Source organism: Sceloporus undulatus, chromosome 6 (genome assembly GCF_019175285.1).
Source record: "Sceloporus undulatus isolate JIND9_A2432 ecotype Alabama chromosome 6, SceUnd_v1.1, whole genome shotgun sequence".
In the NCBI taxonomy this organism is placed as follows: Eukaryota; Metazoa; Chordata; class Lepidosauria; order Squamata; family Phrynosomatidae; genus Sceloporus; species Sceloporus undulatus.
The window spans coordinates 49683582-49709674 of NC_056527.1; the positions used below are offsets into that span (position 1 = coordinate 49683582).

Consider the following 26093-nt stretch of genomic DNA (forward strand, 5'->3'; position numbering starts at 1 on the left):
GCCATATCATAAAAAGGCATGATTCATGAGAAAAGACAATAATGCTTTGTAAGGTAGAAAAAACTGGGTAGACTGTGCTACAGATGGATAGACTCAAGGAAGCCACTGCCTTGAACCGGCAAGACCTGTGCAGGGCTGTTGATAAAAGGATGACTTGGAAGTCTTTCATTCATAAGGTCTCTATAAGGTGAAGTCAACTTGATGGCAGTTAACAACAACAAATGAAGTTATGAGCTTTAACAACAATAGCAAAAAAAGTAGGAATATATATATATATTCATCATTATCATCATCATTATTAAAATATTTATATCCCACTCTATATCAAGGATCTCAGAGTAGTGAACACATAGCATTAAAACAAGTTAAATCATTTGAAACAATTTTTTAAAATAAGCTAAGAAAATATTAAACAGCATAACAACTCAAAAACAGATTTAAGAGATTTATGAAAACTATGTGCAACAATATTTAGGATGAATTAATAAAAGTCCAAAGGCTTTGATAAACAGACATGTTTTACTTGGCACCTAAATAAAATGAGTGTTGGAGTCACTTCGACCTTCAGGGGAAGGATATTCCACGGTTGTGGTGCTACAGCTAAAAAGACTGTTTCCCAAGTCTCAGCATGGGTGTATTGATCTCCCTGGTGTAACATGGATAAGGGTCCTCTTGTGACTTTAATATCTAAGTATGAAGCTTATTGTTGATAACTGCCTTCAAGCTGGCTTTAACCCATGGCATCCCTATGAACGAGAGACCTCCAAGTCAACTTATCCTCAACCATCCTGCTCAGCTCCTACAGATTTATGCATGTGATTTCTTTGATTGAATCTATTCATCTGGAATGTGGTCTTCCTCTTTTCCTATTGCCCTCAATTCTACAAAGCATAATAGACTTTTCTAAGTCCTTTCTTCTCATGATATGGCAAAAAATGAGAACCTCTTTAATAATATTTGCTTCTAGAGAGAATTTAGGCCTGATTTAGTCTAGAACCCATCCATTGGCCTTTTTAGCGATTCACAGTATTCTCAGAACTCTTCTCTAGCATCACATCTCAAATTAGTTCATTTCCCCCCCCCCATCAGCATAGAAACAGGAACTACAATAGCATGAATAATCTAACTTTTGTATTTAATGATATATCTTTACACTTCAGAAGCTTAAGACTTCTTAAGAGGCCAGAAGCTGCGTCAAAGCTGCACTCCAATCCTTAGGATTGGAGCATGGCTTTGGCACAACTTCCAATATCTTAGGACACGTGAATCATTTAAATAGCATACCTTCAAAGTGACCCAAAGTAGCTTTATTTTGGCCTGTCTGTTAGGCCCTAAGTCTGTAAGTAGACCAAGTCTATGAAACTTTATGCTGCCAACTTCTTTCTCTCAGTCTCAGGGTGCTACAAGATCCCTTTGCATACTCATCCAAACTAACAAGCTACTATATATATGTTAACACTTCTTCCTGCTATGACTGGTAAGTGTGAGGAACTGTGAGATACAGGGAAGAAAGGAGGGAGAAATAGAGATGAGGGTCTATGGTGATGGATATTTTTGGTAAGGCTTTTCCTGAATTTTGTCAGATTCTTAGAAAAACTCAAGAATTCTCTAACCCTAAAGGTCAGAATGTTCCAGCTTATTTTAAATCAAGATGGGGCTTGCTTTTTCAATACACTTATTAAATAAAAAGTTACAGTAAACAGTTAAAGAGGCTTATGGCTATTTTGAGGGGGGAAACATAGTTAAGAATCAAAAGGGTAAGTACAATGCCTTTGTCCAAGTGCAAACATCATGCCTCTGAAACTTGAAGCATTATATTAGGTAACAAAGATAAAGATATATTATTAATGCTTGGCTTATTTGCTACACATGATTGATCCCAAGACTTTCCCCATGTCTTTGGCACTGATTATATGGAAAAATATTGCTGGCTAGTAATATTGATGAAAAAATGAAATTCCTTTCAGTATTTTTGAAGAGTTTTTTTCCCCATTGGTTCCTTGAACTCCTTTGTGATTTCTTTCAATAAGACCAGAGATCTCTTTCAATAAGGCCATAGATCAGGTATTATTAAGCTTGGTGAAAATTAATTCACTTACCTAAGCAATTTAGTACTGCTCAGCATTTAACAAAAAACACCATAAAGATTACATACAGTTAATGCCCTGAAAAGTTAGCTATTTATAGATAAACAGAAAATGCAACTGTACCTTAAATTTATTAAGTTTTTATAACTAATATTTGCACAGTCCAGCTTGAAGAATCAGTAGTTTTTTAAAGTCTGAAAGAATCAGTAGATTCTTAAAGCTAGAAAGACATTAACACTGCTAAATAATAATCTATGTGACATTAATTAATATCATTAAATATACTTTAAAAAGTATATAGAATGACAAAGCAATTCAGTTACACTGTAGGCTCTTATGCATGCATATATTAAGTTCATATTTTTACCATCAGTTTTATGATATTCCTCCATGAACATAAGCATAAATATTTGTAAATTATGGATGCATCAGACCTGAAGAGCACTTTTGTGAAAAAGATATTTTCTTTTTCAGTTTTTATGACTGAAAGAAAGGTAGCCTTGCCAACCACTGAGGTAAACCCAACTAACATCTGCTAGCTGTTGTCTCATGGGGCATGATCCAGGGTTCCTGCAATACCTAATTTGTAAGTGCCACATGAAGCTCTTTTTGCCTTATGGTAAAAATAATCATGTCCTCTGCATTTTGGGATTTGTAACGTGAGTGAGATGCCCTGATCTGCTAGCATGCCATCTGGCAAGCACAGAGATTAGCAGCACAACCATGAGTACCAATGTCTATCTTTAATTTGTTTCTGTGCTAGAACCTTTTCTCTTTAGTTTTTGCTAAATTTAGCATCTATCCGTCTGATTTTGCATTCTGAAGTGCCTATGAAAAGTTCAAAAAGAGGCCTATATTATAAAATAATGGTGTCCACAATGTTTTTTCACAAATGTTTTTACTAGTTTCTTTTTATTTGATTTTAACTTTTTCATTTATTAATCTGTTTACATATTTTAATTGTACAGTCCACCCCCCACCCCCATATCTGCAGACTTATTATCCGTGGATTTAAGCATCCATGGATGGCAAACCCATGGGGAGACGGTGGAGGAGTAGGAAAGAAAGAGTGGAGAAAAGGAGGAAGAGGAGGAAGGAAAAGGAGGACAAACAGCAGCAGGGCAACAGAGGAGGTAAAGGGAAGAGGTGGAAGGAGGCGGAGGCAGAGAAGAGGAGGAAGGAAAAGGAGGAGGAAGAGTGAAGAAGAAGAGGAGGAGGAAGGTGGAGGAGGCAGGGTAAGAGGAGGAGGAGAAGGAGAGGAGAAAGAAGAGCGGAGAAGAGGAGAAAGGAGGAGGAAGGGGCAGGAAAGAGGAGGAGGAGGAGGAGGAGAAAGAGCCACGGCAGCAGTGATGGGGGGAGAGGAGGAAAGGAGGAGGAGGCAGGGAAGAGGAGGAAGAAGAGACACCCTCTGCCACCCACCATGGTGGGAGCGGTGAGGCTGGCATCAGGGGTGGCAGGAGGCAAAGTGCCATTGTCTTCAATGGTGGCACAGCCGCATGGCAGCACCACCATTGAGTACTATGCGACTTGAGTATCCATAGATTTTTGTATCCGCAGTGGGACAGCTCAGAACAGATCCCTGCAGATACTGGGGGCCCACTGTATTTTTATATATTTAATTTTGGAAGTTCTTTTTTTTAAAAGTTTTTTAAAGATTGGTATAAAGCAAATAAAAGAAAAGGAATGGGAACAGGCAAAGGGAAGCGCAATGCAACCCTCAAGAGAGTTCTAGAATGCTTTAGAAACAAATCCTTAACAAGACACAGGAAAAGAAACTCTGGCCTGTTACAGACTGCCAAAATAAAGCTGCTTCGGGTCTCTTTGAAGGTATGCTATTTAAATGATGCATGGGTCCTAAGAGTCCGGAGGTCGCGCCAAAGCCACACTCCATTCCTAAGCACTGGAGTGCAGCTTTGGTGCAGCTTCCGGATTCTTAGGGTGCATGCATCATTTAAATAGCATACCTCCAAAGAGACCCGAAGCAGCTTTATTTTGGCAGTCTGTAACAGGCCTCTCTGCCTTCTTTTTGTGTAAACAGTGAGATTGTCAGTCTTCTTTTTTAAAACAGGAGTAACATGACAGGGTGAAAATGGAATCAAGGCAACTTCCTATTAGATCCAACTGCACAGGAGAAAAATTATGAACATCTATGTCTTTCTCAAAATCCAGCCCTGGAAAGGCCTGATTTTTCAACAGAGAAATGCCATTGCTGGGAGACAAGCAATTTTCTGTTAGAATTTTTCCACCCTGCCTGCTTTCCCCTGATTTTCCAGAAATGTGTCTGAACAAAAAAAAAAAAGGGGGGGCGGGAGAGAGAGGCAAAAGCAGCAGGCAGAAAAAGATTAAGTCCAGTTGCTTTCCAAAAGCTGCTTTTTCAGCAAAGAAGTGGACTGTTGGGTTTTCTCCAGAAGTCATTATATGTACTCTGTAACTTCAGCTTGACAGAGCCTCTGTTGCTATTCTTATTGGAGGAGGCAGGAAGAAACTTAAAAGAGATTTTTGATTTGTATGTTGTGAATAACTGGAATACAGAAAAAGGAAGCCTTTTTTGAAACCTCTTCTGCCATTTACACTGAGAAAGAGAAGATGAAAGAGCATTTACTTATGTCTGGTTTCAGGTGGAAGCAAGGCACTAACTGAGCAGAGTTAGAGTTACTGATCCTTCATAAAATATAGATCCATTTTTTAAAAAAATTATCAGCAGGTACTACAGAGTTTGCCATCTTGCAGAAGCTGAGGAATATGGTTACTACCATGGAATCCGATTTTTGGATGTTTCTGATTACATCTATATGAGACTCATCAACTTAAAGCAGCAGCCCACAGTTTTGTGTAGATACTGCAGTCCTCACCATATCCAGTCAGCACATCCAATACATCTGGACCACACCAAGTTAAGGAAAACTGTTTCAGACTGATGGCTAAGATATCTACATGATCCCACATAGCCAGAAATCATAGATTTCATAACAATAGCTATATTAATTAATTTCTGCAGGAGATAAATTCTGTAGTATCCTGGTTGATAAAGCATCTTACTGAGCCCTTTCCACTCCACCTTAAACCAGTTTATGATCTCAGTTCTTAAGATCTATCTACCAAACAGTAAGGCAATTCATACATGAACACAATCCAGTCTGCCACACATAGGCTGGTATTCTGTATGGCTCAGCGTAGTGTAGAAGTTCCACATGTAGAACTATGCTACAACCACTGGATTTACTGTAGAGCTGCTGCAATCCATATCCATGGCCATTCTGTGCCTCATGGAGAGCGGAGCACAGATAGGAGATGCGCCTGATTATGTCTCTGTGGCCAGACATGAAATGATTGCATTATCTGTTGAGTCCTCCAGCAGTTTTAGGGGATTATGTAATCATTTTACAGCAGTGCTTCTCAATTAATTTCTGTCATGCCCCCCTAGGAAGAAGAAAACATTTCGCGCCCCCCACGCGACTGTAAATAGTATCATTTGTCTATAAAATTGTTATAAGTACACCTCTGCATAACAGAGCCTCGCGCCCCCCCTGGGGGGCCTGCCCCACTATTTGAGAAGTACTGGGCTAAGGGGATATAACCAGATATTTTTCCAGTCCCCCTATTGCTCTCCATCAGGCATGCAATAGTTGAGGGTGGGAACTGCTGGGAGAGGGAGCACTTTCTTCAATCTGTAGGAAGAAAGGGAATACTAACCTCAGCATTGATTTAAAAAAAATGACATGTGCAGGAGTAAGAGTGACTTATGCTTGCGTATGCCACTTACAGGATACCAGCCATGCAGAGTCACACTTCCACCCTAGTCCAAAATGGTAACATAAATCTATGTTTTTGAAACCCAGTCCCTACATGCCAAGCATGCTCTACTGCGAGACTGACCAAATGCATAGAGGATGGAGGCCAACCACCCCAAGCCCCAAACAACTCTTGATAGTATCAAAACACACCTTGTCCTTTAGCTGTATCCTGACCCAAATAACAAGCAGAAGTTATACAATGTTACTTTGGGCAGGGTACAGGTACATAGTACCCCCACAGTTCTGGGGGGTTTGGGGAGGGTGTTCACTTGTTGCACATCTTTTTGTGTGCTCAAGGTGATTTTACCAAGATTTTCAGCCAAAAAATCACACAAAACACATGCTACAAAATTGGGGAAAGGGTTCATGGGGGCCAAGGGACAGGTGCATTATAAAAGAAGGTAATGTTTGGAACGGAATGAAAAGGACTGCCTTGTAGATGGTTTGAATCAGTCAATAATAATAATAATAATAATAATAATAATAATAATAATAATAATAATTTCCCCACTCTTCAGCCAAAAGGCTATCGGACGGTTTACAATTTGTTAATTAGACATTTCCCTGCCCTCAGGCTTACATGAAGCCACAACCTTGAGTTTGTAAGATGTGAGCAGGGTTGTTAATAAGAGGATATCTTGGAGATCTCTCACTGATGGGGTTACCATGATGTGAAACAACTTGACAGCAATTAACAACAACAAAGACATTCAGATATGGAAAATTAGGGACAACATACAACCCATGGGCTGCACGTTTCCCACCTCTGCTCTGCTATAACAACCCATACTTTCTCAGGAGTGCCCAACCACCATTCCATCCTTCCATTAATTGCTATAACTAAACTTTGCAACCACCTCCATTCCTTCTTATTATTATGCTGTAATTTTTTTGGGTGGTCTGGAGACCTTTAGACATTTTTATCTGAGAGAAGCCTAAAGAAATATATTGTATTGTTCCAGAAAACATCTACACTGTTACTAATCCTGCTATAATTTCTTGTTCTATTATTGTTGAAAATTACTGTTAAGTACTACCATGATCTTTCAGATTGCGAAGAATCACAGCTGGAAGGCTATGGGATTTCCACCCTGTTACTAAGGAGTCCTCTATGTTCTTAACGTGGGCCCTGAACATGAGCGAAGGTGCTTTCACAAGCAGATCAAGAGGCAGCAAAGCTGAAGAATAAAAGAAGAAACTACATGTAAAACTGTAACAAACATTAAATAGAATTAGATGTGGTAAGATGAGTCCCCATTCTGATCTATTTGTAAAATTACCTGGTCTGGGTTTGGATCCTGGGATACCAATAAAATCCCTGTTTTAAAAAAAAAGTGTATGATCAGAAAGATCTTTCAGAAACAGTATATGAGAAATTTGTTCTGTTATTCCAGAATTTATCAGTACCTGGGAACACTATCTATACCTTCTCAAAGTCTATCATAGAAGAAAATTGGGATGTAAAGTGACCAACAGTTATGTATATAATATTCCTCTGTCTCTAGATAGAAGTACTGTATTTGTATTCACAAAACTGCCTGTTGAGTAGTGCTACTCAAAATATGTACTGTATTTGCCCCACATAATGTAAGTGGTCTTTGGTGTTTAATACATTTGTCTAACAAATATTTTCTCAAAAATGTTAAATGCTTCTTTCAATTTCCACCAATGAATTCTATCGTAATGAGCAAAAATAATAAATTATTTTATATTCTTACAAGAATAACTGTTCAGGCTACTCTACTCATTTCTTAGGGGGGGGGAATCCCAGGCAACAAAATAACCCCTCAAATAAATTTAGCTAGGATATATTTTGAGAAAGATTTTAAATATGATACAGTCAGATCTCCTTATTCATGGATTCTTTATCCATGGATTCAAGAATCCACTGCTTGAAAATCTCTCTCTCTCTCTCTCTCTCTCTCTCTCTCTCTCTCTCTACACACACACACACACATATATTCCAAAAAGCAAACATTGATTTTGCCATTTTATATAAGGGACACCATTTTGCTACCCAGTATTGTATTTAATGGGACTTGAGTATTCACAGATTTTGGTATCCATAGGCAGTCCTGGAACTAAATCCCAGAGGATACCAAGGGCCCACTGTATAACCCATGGTTCATGATTCAAGAGTTGTACACAGTTTTAAGCACTGTGAATGCTCATCTACTCAGATGGGACATATCACTCTCCCTGGCACAGAATATATATTGAAATATATCTGCAGTGAAAAGTTGTACAGAGTTTCCATGCACACCCACTTACCATGTACAGACACTTCCCCATTAGACAAGAAATGGCTGTGGAAAAACCTGGCACAACAAACTATTTTTTTTCTTTTTGTCAATGGCAAAAACAATAATTTGTTGGTAAAATTATTACATTTCAGCCAATGTAATATACCAGGACCAAAACAACAACAATAACATGAATTCTAGAGTTTATTTAGCATGAACTTTTTTATGAGCCAGGATGCTGAGAAGCAAAAATGACATATTCTGGCTGTTAGTAGGTTTGGTAATGGAATTTTCAATGTCTTCACAAAACACAAGACATGTATTTCTACTAATGCTAATCCTGATTCTCAGTACTGTACTTTGGAATTTCTTTGGGGGTAAGGAAATACCACATAATTCACTCCATGCAAGTTTCTTTGTTATTTGTATCTGACTGGATGAGAAAAAGTACCTGTTTTTAATGTGAAAGTCCTGAAAAGTATTTCCCAGTTTGGAACATTTCAAAGCTGCCATATATGGCACAATCACCATTTGGGAGAATTGAACTGTAAAGGTGGCAAGACATTTTATATCTTTAATTTTACATTTCAAACCTACCTTGCTTGAGGCTGTCTTTCTGAAGCACTGTAGCTTCGTTTTATAATACCTGTAACAAAAGCACAATGAGTATTATTCTTAGCGCTGAAAATATTTTAGATGGCTGAAATAGATTCAATCTCCCAACATTTTTGTCTTATCATAGCACCTCTTAAAAGGATACTGGAAATAAAAGACAGTTCTAAATATAACATATATCAAGATATACACAGTGCATAATTATTCAGCATGATTCCAAACGTCATATTTTAGTCAGACTTGCAAACTGGAAAAATGTTATACTACTTTGCCATAAGACAAGGGTGGCAGAATTAATCCTGGGGGCTGCATTATCCCCAAGGACCAACTGCACAGGCTGAATAACATTTGAAGCAGGTTCTCTCTCCCAAAGGCCTGTCCCTAATGCTATCTAGCACATTTTCCTTTCTGCATGCAGTGAGTGACATTGAATTCTCTCTGTACAGGGAAAAGAAATCCATACACTGCTTGGAAGATTGGCTCCTCAGTAGTGTCAGATTTACCTACATCTGGGGTGGGCAATCTGACCAGTCCAGTGGCCACTTTTATGCTCCAGGATCTCTGGGGGCTGTGTGGACTATCAATAACAGAACAAAAATCGCAGAGTGGCCAATAGTCTACCTGTGGTTCTCAAGAATGAGTATTTTTTGATGCTACAATAATACAAGAAGGTCTTAGAACTTATTTAAATGATAAATTGTTGTACCCGAGTCTCCTTCTTTGGATGTTTTTAAATAGAGGCTGGATGGCTATCTATCCAGAATGCTTTGATTGCATGGCAAGGGGTTGGACTAGATGGCCCTTGGGGTCTCTTCTAGTTCTGTGATTTCAGGATCAGTAATTCATTGTGGTTTTTAAAAATGATTTGCATTTATGCATTTTTCTCCCCCTATCTATGCAAGATTTTGTAGGGAATAGAGCACAATGTACTACATACTATTAATAACCAAGAGTGAGGCTCATGAGAGATGTAACCTGGGAAGACTAGAGAGAGAAAGCTTATGTTTTGTATTGGTCCATGGGCAAGACTGCTCACCTCTGACTTACAGGGCAGCTCAAAATAAAAAAGAACATAAAAAGTTGCTTGAAGCAATGCCACTCCTTCCTTTGGTAAAAGCCATGTGTAATTTTTATACTTCTCTAAGGATTATTTATTGCATTCTTTTTGAAATCCTTTTTCAATATCTTAATTAATTTTCTGACTAGCACAGGTCTTAAACAGTCTAGACATTGTGGACTGCATCACTTCTTCCTTCTTAAGGATTTCCAGCATCGAGAAATGATGCCTTGAATAAATTTCTTTGATTGCTAGAGTTTAATTACTGGAATAGATATTTTTTTAAAAAAAATTAAGTCCCCTCCTTAACATTAGTACTAGTTGATTTTGGTTTCTAGTCTCGTTTCTTTTATTTACTGCCTGTGCTTTGTTATATAGGCATAGTTTTGTTCAAATAATTAAAATAGTTGTACTTTTTGAGGATCTCTTTCTTTCATCTTTCTTTCACAAGATAGCATCTTGATATTTAAGCTTTGTTATCTGATATAATTATAAAATTCAACTTATTTTAATTAAAATGCACAGTCTTAAATATAGTAGCTATTGCCAAATGCAAGAAAGAGCACTGGGAAAATAAAGGAACAGAGGAAAGATATATATGGGGTCCTGGGCCTAAGGTGACCCAAAGCTGCCATCAGGAGTTCAATATCAGCCAGGGGCTCCGGAGTCGACTGACATTCTTCTGAGGTTGCTAAAATGAGACCTTGTAAACTGCTTAGGGAGTGCTTAAGTACACCGATAAGCAGTATAGAAATGCATTTGCTATTGCTTATTTGGGACCACAGTGGCAGCCCACTTCAAGAAGTGGGCCGCCCGGTTGCTGTGGTCCTGGGCCAATCGGGGTTGATTGTGGCTGGAGTGGCCAGAGGTCCTCGGTTATTTATCCAGTAGCCAAACAGAAGAAGCAACTAGGCCAGTTTATACTTAATGAGTAGGATCACCATAAATTAATAATGAATTAAAGACATACAACAACAGCAGCAGGAACAGAAGGATATAGGTCCTATATGACAATTTGGAAACAGGTTCCTGCTACTGTCACTGGAAAGTTGCAGCCGAGACAAGATATGGCTGAAGGCTGCAAGATATTACTCAGTTCAGTTTTTAGTTCAAAATAACTGAGACCGATAGTAATATTTTTTCACTTTCTCTTCTTGCGGCAGAGACCTAACTATCTTTAAAATGTAGTGATGCTCAGTGTGAATTTGAAGGTCCTGACATGACAGACTGGTCAGAGAGAATACAACTGTTGCCAAGATAGTGTGAATACGAACACCTTTGAATCAGGAAAATTGATTCACAGATTTTATATAATGACTAAATCCAGAGCAAGGAATTTAATGTAATTTGTGTTCTACTGGCTGCTTGCCAAGGTAATCTAGGGCACACACAGAGCACAACATTAGAGAAGAGAGAAATCAGTCAAGGAAACACATTTCTAAAACCTTTGCTTTCTTCTCTTGGCTGGAAAGCTTTTCTGTTGATGACAAGGCTAATGTCACCAGAAGCAAAGATACTTTGCTTTGGCACTTTTTTCACTGCCAGTACATAGAAGATTAAAAGTATTAATTTTTCCATTCTAATCTCTGTTCTGTTTGTATGTTTTAATTTATTACTATATTACAGACAGAAACAGTAAACAAAACCTGCTATTTTATTGCATTGTGAACTCCAACATGGAATAAGCTCTGCTCTGAAGGAACACTTAACCCTCACCCAAGCAGACAAGAGATTTTAGTTCCCAGAATTGCCCTTTTTTGAAGGATTTGTGCAGAACTAGACCTTAAATGTAGACATTTTATGACATTATCACATACATACACACACACCACAAAAAAAACCAATCAGCCAAAAGCAATATACAGTTTTAATTGCATTATTGCTAAATATGCTGAGGCATACTATGACTTCTCATTTCAAAAGACGTGAATTTAAAGCTCCTGAATACAAATGTTCTATGTGGCAGCCTACAGATGTATTCCATCTCAGGTTCCTCTTGTTTCAGAAAAGAGAGCTATATTCTTCCTCTAATGCAACACTAATGACAATTTAGTACTACACAAATGAGCAAGATTGAACCCAAGACTCACATACTTGTTTCCTTTTCTTCCTTCGGTGCAGATGACTCAGATTGCAAGTGTTGCTTTTGCTTTCCACTGCTGTTATTCATTTTATCTGTATGGGGCCTTCTGATTGTTTGTGAACCCGCTAGACTTCCATACTGACAAAATATAATCTGGGCAGAACTGCAGAACTGTCAGTCCTGGAAAATTTCAGAGCATCATCTCTTAAATTAGAGCCCCTCAGTACTCTGTTTTATACAGGGATTTTAGAAAAATTAAGAGCGGGTTTCTAGTCCAATTTTATGGAGGGTTTCGTGTTGGGACAGGGAGCAAAACTGTTTTTCTTCTCTTTTATCTGGGGCTGGTTTAGCTTACCTTTCCAAACTCACTCTGAAAAATTTGGACCAGCATTATCTTTCCCCCATGATCCATGTATTTTATTTACAGATGCTCTGAGAATGTTTCAAAATTATTTAATCACACCCCAATTTCAACTAATGAACTTTGGCTTAACAATATTGGACATTAGAACTTTTGAATAACAGAGCTTACCAAATGCTGACTCTTTGAGGGGACTTGAACTAGAGCTACTGAAATTATCTGATACATCCAGTTCATCATCTAATTCTGAGAAGACATCTGTGTGTAAGACAAAAGCAGAAACAAATCTTTCTATTAAATTCTGATTAGCATGCTAGAAGTATTGAAGAAATTCTTCCCCATTACTACCTTTTTCTGGGTTATCTATAGTGCCGTTATCATCTGACAGGGTTTCATCACATGTTTTGTCTTCATCTTTTCCAAAAGACTGATGGAAGTTTTCAGACAGATCAGTGTTTTCAAAAATTTCACTTTTTAAACTGGCTGCTCCACTGCTACTACTGCTGAGACTTGACTTTTCATAATGTTCCTACAAAGGAAAATAGAAACAATTTGTTTTGACAGTATGATTCCCAGATGATGGGTCCAGGTGCAATGTTCTAGCAACACTATTAATTTTCTCCAACTTCTTTCAAAGCTCTTCATAAAATCTGCTACCCAGCACTGTAAAAATCCAAGCCAATGTTTGCAGAACACTATTTGATATTCATTACATATTTTCATCTGTAAGGAAACTGACTGCAGATGACCATGGGACACAAAGACCCCTAATTTAGGAAGGTTACATTATTTTGGCTTTAATACTGATTTCACATTTTCTTCCACATTGCAATCTGGTCTTGATCTCCTAGCTCTGCAAAATGTATTTATTTATTGAAATATTTAGTTCTCATCTAATATAGGAGCAGACAATAAAACATCATTTAAAAATTATGGCACACTTAAAATAATTTTCAAAAAACAAACACACAAACAAACAAAAACTCCAAACCAGCCAAATGCAATCAAGAGAATTCAACAGCTTGGTGAGGAGAAGATTAAGCCAGCTACTGGGCCCCAAAAATCCTGTACAAATAACCAAGCTTTAATTTATCACTCAACTGATCCATATCATAGTTAAATGTAGCTGTTTTGTTGGACTGAAGCAAGAGTGGTACAGTGATTACATCCAAGTTCAAATCCCCAATGAATCATGAAATTAACAGAGTGGTTGTCTGCATGGGCCAAAAGGTCAGTGTTCCCCAGGGCCTCATGTTGTTCAGTTCAGATGATACAGGCCAAAACCCCAGGGGCAGGATCAAGCCCAGTCCTACCAGAGTAGATGCATATCCAGTGGTATTGGCTTGATCCTGGAGTAAACAGCCATTTTGTTGTTGTTGTTCTGTGTTGTGTTGTGTTGTTCTTTTCAGTATTAGATACAAGGCACGGGTTTGGTGGCTGTACTTATATTTTCCTTCTCTTAGAATCAAAAGTTATCCATACAATATATAGAGGTTCATGCTTGGTCGCCAATGTGAACCTTATGTCATATATACAAGTGACAGGCATGAGAGCTTATAAATGCGCAACCATATATAGAGTTCTATTATACAAGACAAAAAATTAATATATTTCCTTACTTGAGATAATACAGCAAGGTGATGGTGACATGTCACTGCATTCCTATTGGCCTCCATAAAATACCTTTGACTACGCCTTCTTTCACGTTCCAGTTTCCTTTCCAAGACGAGCTGTGTAGTTGATAAACCATCTAGATATTTCATCATAACATCAGATATCATTGAACTGACCTCTACTATATCGGGACGGTTCTCTGCATCGGGGATTAAACACCTATGAAAAAAGTCAGTCATTATTCAAGTAATCTACAGCCACAATAACTAAATGAAACACATCTAACCCCCAGCAAAGTCAATGAGATGAATATCTGTGCAAGTAGATGCAATAAGTGCATCATAAGGACAAATCATAGAACAGTTCAAAATACAGGACTCTTGTGCAAACTGTTTTAGAAATCCATTTGTTAAACCAAAGACAGAAATTGTGTGACCTTCCTGATGTTAGTAATTAAAACTCCAAGCATTTGTCACTACTGACTATACTGACTAGGGCTGCTGGAAGCTGCAGTCCAAAACCATCTGGGGAGTCACACAATTTCTAGCCATGTTCTAAAGGGAACTGCTGATTTTCTACTTTCTTCTATTTTCAGGGAGTGCCCCTTTGTTTTTCTCTATGTTGTTCTGTAAGCATCAGGATTTCCCTGAGCAAGGTGATTAGTAATGGTCTGCAGCTCACACTGCAGTAAGTTCCCTCAGTTGAACCACAGACTTCCTATGATGCTGACTACAGAGACTGTAGTCTCTATCTCATCACTGTACCTAAAAAAGATACCAGAACATGTAACCATAAGCACAAAGCTCTTGGTATGCCAGTCAGTGCCCCAAAGCTTCATTCATACATAAACTGACTTCCTCATTCCTTTATGCATTGATTTAAATGGGGGGGGGGGGGGGAATCTCAAGTTAGTACAGAAGCACAAGAAACCACATGATCAGAGGACTAGATTATGATTTTCCTTGATGGATTCGGACCAGCCCAATTTTCAGAGACATTTCACATTTCAGACTTGTACTATAAGCTCTATGATCACATCTTTCCATCTGACTCAGTCAAAAAAAAGGCCTGTCTGTTCACAGGCATGAACCGACTGTCATTCACGTAAGTTGTCCGGTGATGAGCTTTATTGAGAAACATGAAAAGTTCTTCAAAAGTTCAAAAAAAATAATGGAGGAGTGGCTGTATAGAGGGAGAGCAGAGTGGGAATGGAGCCTGCAGCAGCATGGGCAGCCCAAAATGGTGCTTTGCCCAGGAAGAGGGAGGTTCAAGAGATGGGCAAACACAGATAAGGTTTTTTTAGGTTTGGCTTGACCACAGTTAAGACACTCCCCTCTGACTATTGATGATTGTGTCACAGGGAACCGATTCTTCTTCACATCCTGTTCACACTAGCATTGAATTGGTTTATTGCAAAAGACATAGGGAATTCTGCGGATCTGGAGGACCCACTTTAAATGGGTCTAGTGCTGGGACCCCTTGACAAACTACGTCAGGGATTCAGCACAAGTGTGAACAAGGGCAATTTAAATCACCTCAAACCGGTTTGCAAACTGGTTTATTATGTAGTGGGAATGAGGCTGTAATTATCAAAAAAAGGAAGACAGAAACTCTACACAGCAAGATACTTACTGTTTAATGATAGCTGATACCTTTTCAGAGTAGGTACCATATGGAACTGGCTCATATTCAGCTTCTACTATCTACAAAATAAATATCTGCTGTTAAAAATAGGTAACTATTGTGTTATGCATGTATTAGATGGCTATTTTTTTCTATTTCAACAGCATGGCACACACCACATAATTAATATGATATAACGCACCAATGACACTTATATGCAATAAAATAGATACATTGTGTTCTCCATATCTTTGCGATGGTCTAGCTTTGAGCAAGTGATTTGACCTGGGTAGGGTTCCAGTAGCTCAGAAGGAAATGGTAAATAGCCTGTGAGTACTAGAACCAGGTAGTAACTCATTTCCCCAGTATATTATTTTGTATCCAGCTACTTTGTATAATACTAAAGTGGGAGAAAGGGTGGGTTTCTCTGGTCTATACTGGCTAAGGTAATTCACTATTTTTCAATATAACAGGAATAGGTTGTTTATCTGTTGTTCATTTTGTATGTGTGCACTGTCTGAGCAATGGAATGGGGAGAAGAATGGGTTACATGGATGGTTGACATGTTGCAGTGGGAAGGATTAGAATCATAGAATTGTAGAATCATAGAGCTGGAAGAGACCACAGGAGCCATCCAGTCTAACCCACTGCTATGCAGGAACTCACAAAGCGCCCCCGACAGATGGCCATCCAGCCTCTGTTTACAACAACAATTAACTCCAGAGTACTGAAGTCCAGAAAGATAACTTCCATAGAAAACTGACCTAAAATTGCTCAGAAACACCAATTTTCATCTGCACAAACTAATATACCTATGATTTAGCTTTAACAAATTACTATTTATTGTGCACTTAGCTACTGAAGAATTGTAGTTATTTTGTAGACACCCATATTTTCACTAAAAAAATCTTTGTTTCCCAAAAAATGTCTGTTTTTAAAAAAATTATTATGAATTTGCACAATTTTTAAATCCTTCAAGATTTTTACCAAGTGTTGCAAACTCTTATTGTAAATACAAGCTTTGAGGACTGCAAGAGCCTTTCAGAACACCCTTGCAAAAACAATGAGCATTTTATTATCCCATAAAGAGTAATAGCCCAGTAACAGTAAATGACAGAACTGCTTGATATGAAAAATATTTCAGTTTGGCAAGCCACACACAAGGCATGCATAAAAGGAAAGCTGAGGGGGGAAGAGAATACAGATGATAAGGAGATAAGGAGAGCTGATAAAATATATTTTAAAAATTAAAAATGACTATCTAGATGCTTAGATGAGAATCCAGCAAAGTACCAAGTATATTATTCTGTTGTTCTCTGCCTCTCTCCATGAGAAGAGGTGTGTAAGAAATAAATATGATGAGGATGATTGATGATGATGATGATGATGATGATGATGATGATGATGATTTTTATTATTATACCACAACCATCTAATCTGGTTTTATGATATGCTTTAAAGTCCCCTGGTGATCCAGTAGCACTTCATGAAGAACATGTTTCATGGTGCCAGAAGAAACCAGGAAGGAAACACATATTCAGAAAGTTCTATTTCCATCCAGCAAACCTGCATACTTTTGTTGCTAGGGAGAGCATGTTGGTGCTGTAAAATGGAGGGGTAAGGGTTGCCATCTGATAGAGGACACATCCAATAGCCCAGACATCAGCCTTCTCTCCATACGGCTCACTCTTCACAACTTCAGGGCTATATAAGTAAAAGCAAAATTAAGAAGTTCATACAGGAGAGAGATAAAAGTCACAGATGTACATTTATATAGAGATATTAGTAGGGAAACTGAAAAAGAAGAGGCTAATAATATAAAAGCATCTTTAGGAAAAATAGAAATTATTGCGATAAATTATCTTTCATCTATCAGGATGCCTTTGATTGCAAATCATTCTACTCGAACTCCACTTGGACAGCAGAGCAGCATGTCTACTCCACTTTAACACAACTTAGCCAGCCATCAAAGTGGCTAGAAGGTCACCTGTCCTTCTCCTCTGCTTTGCTGATGTCACTGTGTGCCTTCAAGCTGCTTCCAACATATGGCAAACCTATTACATGGCTTTCTTTATAAAAACTTGTTCAGAGGAGGCTTGTCTTAGGCCCCATACAGACAGGTCAAAATAAAGCTGCTTCGGGTCACTTTGGAGATATGCTGTTTAAATTATGCATGCATTCTAAGAGTCCGGAAGCTATGCCAAAGCCACATTCCAGTGCTAAGGACTAGAGCACTGCTTTGACGCAGCTTCTGGACTCTTAGGATGCATGCATCATTTAAACAGCATATCTCCAAAGTGACCCAAAGCAGCTTTATTCTGGCAGTCTGTATGGGGCCTAGGTCTTCTTTTTGAGGCTGAGAAAGTGTGACTTGCTCAAAGTCACCCTGTGGGCTTTCATGGCTGAATGGGGATTCAAACCCCTAATCTTACAAGAGTCCTAGCCCAGTGTTCAAACCACTACACCACACAGGCTGTCTTTTCCTATAGATTCCACTAAACATCCACTTTTAATGGCCTTTTCTTGGGTGGGTATTCTCCAAAAGCAAGAAATCTCAAGAAGCCACACCAATCCATTAGAAACCCTCACCCTTAAAAAAAAAACCTTACGTAATTTTATTTGAACCATGTAGAGTATCACAGTGTTGAGAACACACATTTGAACAGAATAGGGAAAGGTATTTCTTCTAAGATGAAAGATGCTGATGAATGGGGATTTGATTTCATTGTACTTTAACTTTTGTATTGACACTGTATTGTGTTTTTAATAGTTTGTACACTTGCACTGCATGCTGGGAGAAAAGCCAGGTACAAATTAATATAATAAATATAAGTAAGCAAAATTCACAAATCTGCATTGTTAAATGCTATGAGAATATGAGAAATGCCTCAGTGAGAGGTTTGCAGAGTGAACTCAGTTCAGAAACAGGATTCTGTATTACAATACAGTGGCATGAAGAGATGCGAGGTGTGATATGAATTATGTTTAAGACATCTGGATTCTGCAAACATTCTATTAATAACAACCACTATGATCTGATTTTAAGCTTTCAATCCCACGTTTTGAATTCAAGCAGAAAGATTCCTGCTTCACCAGTTTCCTGACTAAAATAGATTAGCGTATCCTCTGCTAAACAAATAGTTATAGCAAGAACAAAGGCAGATTAGCTGAACATTTTTTCAATTTCATTATTTCTTTTTTTCCTAACAGATTGAGCCATGTGCTATGTTTTCTTTGAAAGACTTAGCATCTGCTGCTGTACTCAGAAAGTGTATTTTTTTATTTAATAACAGATCTTCTTGCATGCTAAACCCAATCTTAAAATGGGTTTGGCAGCTGAACAAAAAATTATAGCAGCACAGAAGATAATTTAATCTTCCAAGCACTTTGTTAGGATATTCTCATTTACAAAAATGGCTTCAAAATACAATGGAACGCATTTAAGCAGCGTAAATTAAAAGAAACAAAAGTCTCCCTAGCAAGCTATGTTATAATGCTATTTATAGTTCATTTTCAAACAGATCTATTTTCACTGCAACCTTTATGACGTTTAAGTATTCATTTCCAATTTTATTCTGTTAATATTTTATTACAATATTTGCATAAGTTTAATTTTAATAAGGATGTAGAGAAAGATTTTCTTCTTCCTGAAGCTGAATCTTGATGAGCTGATTGACAGTATCCCACTTGTTTTCAGACTGTCTTACAAGGATTAGCTTGTGTAAATATTAGTTTCGAATGGATGATTCTGTGTTTAAAGGTCATAATAAAAAGTGATTACTATTTGAATGATATCTTGGTAAAAGGAGAGGATTTAGGAAATCAAACAATGTTAAAGACTAAAAGAGGCTAAGCCCAAACTGAACAGCCATGTTGACGAGTTCAACCTCTCGCAGGAGAACTTCCTATCAAGTATCATCTCTTGGCATTCAGCTGTAAGAATCTATAGACTATAGTGAGCTGTGTGCTTCTTAATCAACACTCATCTTACATATTGTGTCAAGATTCAGAGTCCTATGTTGAACAAGCAATGATCAAAGTGTAGTTCCACCTCACCTTGGTCATGACTTCCGGTTACTGTAATCCTCCATGAATCCTTATTACATTTGTGAGTTGGGGTGATTTTTCTGGGGGCAAAGCTATTTGTGTCTGTTTTTTCTTTAACTCCTCCACTTTAATTTTTAATTGCTTTTGATACATACTCATCATACTAGTCACATTTGTTTTCACTTTCAGCTTTTCTTTCCTAGCCATTTCCATTTTGTTATGCTACTATGTTTGACCAATGGTTTAAATTAACTGGATTTAAGCCCCACTGAAATCATTAAAGTTTAAATCAGACACAACTAACTTTTCTCAATGACCTCAAGGTGATCTAGTGCATTTCAATCTAATATGTGTCAACCCAATATGTTTTTATGATTGTCAGTCAATACAGATACATTTCTTTTTCTCTCTCACTATTTTCCACTTTGCCCCTTTTCTGTCCTGACCTTTTCCTGATAACTACTTTTACTATGGGGTTTTCCCCCACCATTGTCACCAACAGTCATATGTATCTGCTGGCCTTCCCATCCCCTAATTGAAAACATTATGGTTTTCTAATCCCACCCCCCAGTATAGATGTAGCATCACAGTTTACAATCTTATTCCAATGCATAACTCTCCTCCTTAAAATAACTGCTTCTAAAGTTCTCCCCAGTCACCAATGATATTATTATTGTTGCATTTGAGTAATGGTCCTCTCTTTTTATCATTCTGTTGCAACTAAATGCCCTGTTGACTGCTCCTTATACCCTTTTTTCTCAGGGGGCACAGACATATTCATACACACTTATATTTTTTTTTACTATTCCAGTGTATTTTAGGAATACCTCAGCAACAAATACATAAATTATAACATATTCCAGTGACCTAATCATGGATAGACACTTATTTTGGACTGAAGAAATTCAAATACAGTGTGTTCACTACTTTATCTTTTATTACCCTGAACCAGACAGATGACATTCCCTGGGTCAATGAAAAGCATTAAGTAAAACAGAGATGCACAACATTTAGTCCCTCATTGTATCATAGAAGGAAAGGAAACACATGAACTGAATAAAATTCACCTTAGTATCAGCATATAACTATCTTCAATATGGCTTGCAGCAAGCTTTCAAATACAAATAGTTGTGAAAACTGTCAGTCACATTTCCAAAGTAATTTTAAAAGTGACAACATATTCCTAACAATAAACCTAACACTGGCTGAACATGAGAAAAGTTTTAAAAATTGAAATAAATTATCAATGAAGAACAAATATGGATGAAAAATATGGCAGAAATAAACCCAGAAAACACAGAAGCAGGAATAAAAATGTTAGTAAAAAAAATATATGATGAAAGATCAGTTTACAGAAAACATACATTAATTCAGCAGTCTGGGTATTTTCAAGAGAATTGATCCATAGAATGGTTGCTATTTCAAACAGAACTCTGTTCTGCGGAAGTTATATCACATTTGAATAGTACATAAATGAGAGCTTCTCTTTTGTATCCCAAAGAAGAGGAAGGTTAGTATGGGGGGGAAAGCTTTCTCTGACGCATACTTGGATTAGGCTGTTTAGGTTGAGAAACAAGCTTCACTTCACATTAAATCTTCATGCTAATAGACAGCTACTGCAATTGTTGAAAAATATCACTAAGATGTTCCCTGTGGTTAGTCCTTGTCAACAAGTGGTCTGTCTTAGTAGCTGAAGCTTCAAAGGCATGTGGAGAATGACATACAGAAGGCATTACAATAATCCAATCTGAATAATGTATCTTCATTTCATTACCCTCCAAAGCAATAACAAAAGAATGGAAGTTACCAAAATAAAAGGTAGGTGAAAAGACTTTGTGAACACATTACTTTTCATTTCTTCTTTGTGAGGCTTCGACTCATGCTCTAAGGACCAAACTCTGGAAAGATACTCTTTTTAACTGCAAGGTGGGGAGTTCAGGGAGGTGTAGTCCAGAAAGAGTGACTTTTCCAAGTTCTGCAGAAGATGCTGCTGCTAAAATTTTCAAATATAAACTTTAAAAACCTAGCTTTTCCAAAACTTTGCTTTTCCAAACAAAACCTGAATACCAAAGGGACCAAATACTTAGTTCATTACAAATTCTGAAAAGCTACTTGTATTTATGTTTCAGTCTGTACAATCTATTTCCACAATTTTATTTTACTGCTAAATCTATAAATATTTCTACTTACTGCTTCCTAAAAACTGAAGCAGTTTCTGAAAACCTCCAACACCTATAACATGTAATTACCTAACTTCTATGGGAAGTTACATAAATTTCTCCTGGATATATAGGTCTTACATTTGATACCAATAAATCTCAAAGTACAAATTTCTTCTCACAGACCTGTGATAAAGCAGTATCACTTTCAGAATGGTTCAGTTGATTTTCAGTGGTCTGTACTAGCCATTTTATCTGAGACTCAAAGAACAATTAGTGCTACACATCCAAAACTGCTTTGGTCTTGCACTGCCTTTTCATGTCATGGAACAAATTATTTCTGAAAGTAGGATGATTTTCAAAAGTTTGTGATATGTCATAGAGGTCTGCTGTTCAAGGAAAAACTGTCAAAAATCCCAATGGATATCTGTTCAAGCAGCTCTTTGTGTAACAATACCTAAGCCTAACGTGTTAGAAAATGCTTACTGATTAGCCTGATCTACATAATATGGTCTTGTGCATCCCACTTTTTGATGCCATTTTCTCTATAGCCCCATTGATCTGAGTTGAAAAGCTCCCATTTTCCTCTTCTCTAAGTATCTATCATTCTTTATGCAAAATATTGTTTGCCTCTTTTATTATGGCCTGGATCCTATAGGTCATACTGATCATGCAACAGACCACAGTGTTAGCTGTTTGACAGTTTTGACACTCACAGAATGAGAGATCCAGGACCTCCCTGTGTTAGTAGGAATGTGACAACTGTGATAAACAGTGGGAGTTAACCCCTGGCTGCTTACTGCATGCATATGCCACTACCAGAGAAGGAGGAGGCTACCCAAAATGAATCTCCCACTAGACTACAGACTGTCTGGCAGTATGCCCTGCTCTTTCTTTTAGGTTTGCCTCTCAGTACTCTTGGAGATAATGCAAGATAGGCTGGTGTGGGAAATAAACGTTTTTGAAGCCATCTTCCCTTAGTGTCTTGGCTCAAAGCATTTCTTGAAGCCAGGCACAGAAGAAACAACAAGCATTACACAGAACTGTGGTAGGCTACAATGGAACTACATCAATGCCACTTTCTACTCCACTGCAATTGTATCAGATGTTGGCCTGTGTCTTAACACCTTCATTTTCAAAAGCTTCTTGCATGCCACAGTACCATTTACTCTCATTCTCACCAATACTCCTCTTCTGCCTAGGTATTCAGAAAACAAAAAAGTATGCTGTTCATATCAAACAGCAAAGCAAGGGTGGGATACAGACCGCCCCTTTCCCCGACGGATTGGGGCCTGAGCTGCCACAACGGCAACTCCAGAGGCCCCGATCCGCCTCTTTTCCAGGCCTCAGGGAAGTGGCAAAACACTGCTTCCCCGCAGCCTGGAAAGGGGTGTCCTTGGGGCTTCATGCTCCAAGGACACCCTGACAGAGGCAGGGAGACAGAGAAAGGGGCCACTCGGCCCCTTTCTCTTCAGTATCGCTGGTGCGGCCATGTAAAGGCTGCACTAGTGATATGCAGCATGAAAGGAGCTCCATTTTGGAGCTCTTTTTGGCGCCGCTGAAAAAGCGCCACAAGCACCCTTCAGTGGCACCAGCATGTAATGGCTGCACCACATCATTTGGACATGACGCGGCTGTTACGTCAAAATGGCGGCGCCCATGTAGACAGGGTGCCGACATTTTGACATATTCAGTACGTACTAGGGTTAGGGAGCATCTGAAAAGGACGCTCCCAGGCAACCCAAGCACATACTGAGTACGTGCTTTTTGGCCCATCTGTACAGGGCCAATGAAAGAATAACTGACTTGAATAATTATTATTTTTCAAGTGTACTTCTTAGTTAAATAAATAAACTGAGGAAGGACATTAATGGAAACTAATTAAATCCAAAGACAATGACTGCATGTGGTTGTGTGCAATGAATGAATTCCTTGCCTGTCCTGCAGAGACTGCATAGTGGCAAGGGGAACTTGTAAAAGTATGTCAAGGAGGACCCACTCAAGCCTGGAACTAGTTTTGTTTCTTGAGTTATCTTGCCTTCTACACGTGGAACTCCAAATACGTAAGTGGGCTGTTGTTATCCACTGGGGTTGGTTCTAGGACCCCCCATAGATACCAAAAACCATGGATGCTCAAGTCCCATTAAAGAAAAATGGCATAGTAAAATGCTATCCCTTACATAAAATGGCAAAATCAAGATTTGTTATTTGGAATTTATACTTTAAAAAATATTTTCAAGCCATGGATGTGTGAATCCATGGATAAAGAATCCATAGATACAGAGGGCTAACTGTATTCTCTTCAAACTCAGACTACCATCAAGTGAAAAATTTTGTACTTGTCCTGGAATGTATGTATTTATTTGTCTTGACATTAACTCATACATGATATTTTATTTCTGTATGTTTCTCAATAAAAGTCACTCCTTGTTTGACAGTGGTGGACTCTGGCTACCTAAACTATTAAACTGATTTATGGAGACACTTGGGACCCTAGTCCTTATACACCTAGGGACAGTGTTAATGATGGGGGGGGCATTCTGAGCCTGGAAATTAAAAACATTCTAGGTCCTTGAAGCCCCATGTAACAAACCTATGAGGAAAGTAGAAATGAAATATATTGCATGCTTCAAAGAGTTCAAGGCAATGATGTAGACACAGCTAATTTGCAGAAATGTATTCATCTTCCATGTGTGCCTGTGTCCGGGAAAGCAGCCAAAGGGCTGATAAGGCAGCTAGTTCTCAAACAAACAACCCTCTCCCAGCACAGCAAAGTCAGTGTAAGCTACACAGTCCTGGAGAGATGCAGTAGCTTTACCAAAAGGGATTACCAAGAGAATTGTCAGACGGTCCGAGGTTCAGGGTAACAGATAGGCAGGTCGATGAAGCAGTCCAAGGTCAAGGTTTCCGGATATTCAAGACAAGAAGCCAAGGAGCCAGAGACAGAGTCTTTCCTCTAAAAGAGTCAGATATCCACTGGCAAAGAACCACACATGCTCCAGGTGCTTAAGAAGGCAAGGAGCTGGCCTTCAGCTGTGCCTGATTACGAAGACGCTTCTGATAAAGCCTCTGAGATCTTCGAAGGCCCTCTCTTTCTGCTCGACGCTCATTGAAGGTAGGCACACTGCCCAGATCCTCCTCCATGTCCACAGCCTCGGCACTAGGCAAACTTGACTGCTGAACCTCTGGAGGGGCCATAGACTCTGCTCCAGCAGAACTAGGGCCAGCCTCTGGCTCCTCCATTACAGGTTCAAGCCCCTGGGGCTCTGGCTCCTCCGTTATAGGTTCAGATCCCAGAGGCTCTAGCTCATCCTCTGAGTCCTCCAAGCCATCTTCCAGGCTGGGCATGACAGCCTGGGCTCTTAATGAAATAAGCTTGTTGCGATTTGCCTGTTTTGACATGAATACAGGTATATTACTTTTGCATATGTGCATGTACATTACAGGTATATTACTTTTGTGCATGTGCAAATGAGGTGGTTTGTCATACAATATGCTTCAGTTCAAAAGAATAAAGATTCCAAACATATGTAAAAACAGAGCTGAGGATATGAATTAGCTATAGCAAATAAGAACCACTGTTTAAGTTCCCAAATTGTTCTGAAGTGAAAAGCAAAAGAAATGTTATTCTCCTGAGCCTCGTCATCATATAGAACTGTTGTTTGTCCAAAATAAAAACCACGGTTCTCCTCATTGTATGCATGAAAATGGAGAGGCGAAGGGAAGGAGTGTGCATGAATCCTTAAACAATTCATTCTTCCAGTGTGTCTTCCCACTAGCAACATTAAACAACCTCAATTTCAGTTATCAAATTTATGCTTTGAAGACAAAGCAGACCTTCAAACTCAAGCACTAACATTTGCTTACCAGGAGTAGAGAATGGTTCCAACAACGGAGGTGAGCTTGCTGTTTTCCTGTTTTTGCTTTGCAAGACCAAAGTCAGCTGGAATACAGGGGAGAAAACAAGTTAATTTTTCTACAAATGCTTCAGTTAACAGCTACAGAAGTCATAATTTTGGAAATTATCTCCCCCCTCATTCCTCATTTTTACAGCATCCAGCAATACACCATATTATTTATTCACCTTCCACATGTGCCTGGGCTCTTAATGAAATATATTTCCATCAGATTTAACAGTTCTTGGGTTTTTTAGATAATAGCCCTTCACAAAATCAGTATATAATGCCATACATTCTGATGCTCCATGTCACCAGCATTAAAATGAAATACAGTTTAAATTTAAATCAAAATCCATTTATGAAGATTACAATGGAACTAGTGCCAAGCCCAGAAGCATACTGACTATAGAATCACTTACTTAAGCAACTCTTGACTTTAATCTAAGCTATATCAACTACCGTTTCTGGCAGCAACTGAAAAGCAGCAGTTCCTTAATGCCAAATCCTGAGG

The 26093-nt window shown here is 38.4% G+C and overlaps 1 protein-coding gene across 4 annotated transcripts in view; it reads right to left on the reverse strand.

The window, feature by feature from the left end:
* NEK10 (NIMA related kinase 10) overlaps positions 1–26093 on the reverse strand; it is a 102173-nt gene that overhangs the window by 20721 nt on the left and 55359 nt on the right. For 2 of the 4 annotated variants that reach the window (XM_042476564.1, XM_042476567.1), the window contains 9 exons: positions 25551–25626; positions 17052–17181; positions 15487–15557; positions 13860–14073; positions 12589–12769; positions 12412–12498; positions 8722–8770; positions 7162–7199; positions 6919–7059 (listed from right to left, as the gene is read on the reverse strand). In XM_042476564.1, the coding sequence (XP_042332498.1) occupies positions 6919–7059; positions 7162–7199; positions 8722–8770; positions 12412–12498; positions 12589–12769; positions 13860–14073; positions 15487–15557; positions 17052–17181; positions 25551–25626 (987 nt within the window). Of the gene's footprint in view, positions 1–6918; positions 7060–7161; positions 7200–8721; positions 8771–12411; positions 12499–12588; positions 12770–13859; positions 14074–15486; positions 15558–17051; positions 17182–24942; positions 25074–25550; positions 25627–26093 lie in introns of those variants that run through there. The other 2 variants (XM_042476565.1, XM_042476566.1) reach the window with 2 other exon arrangements.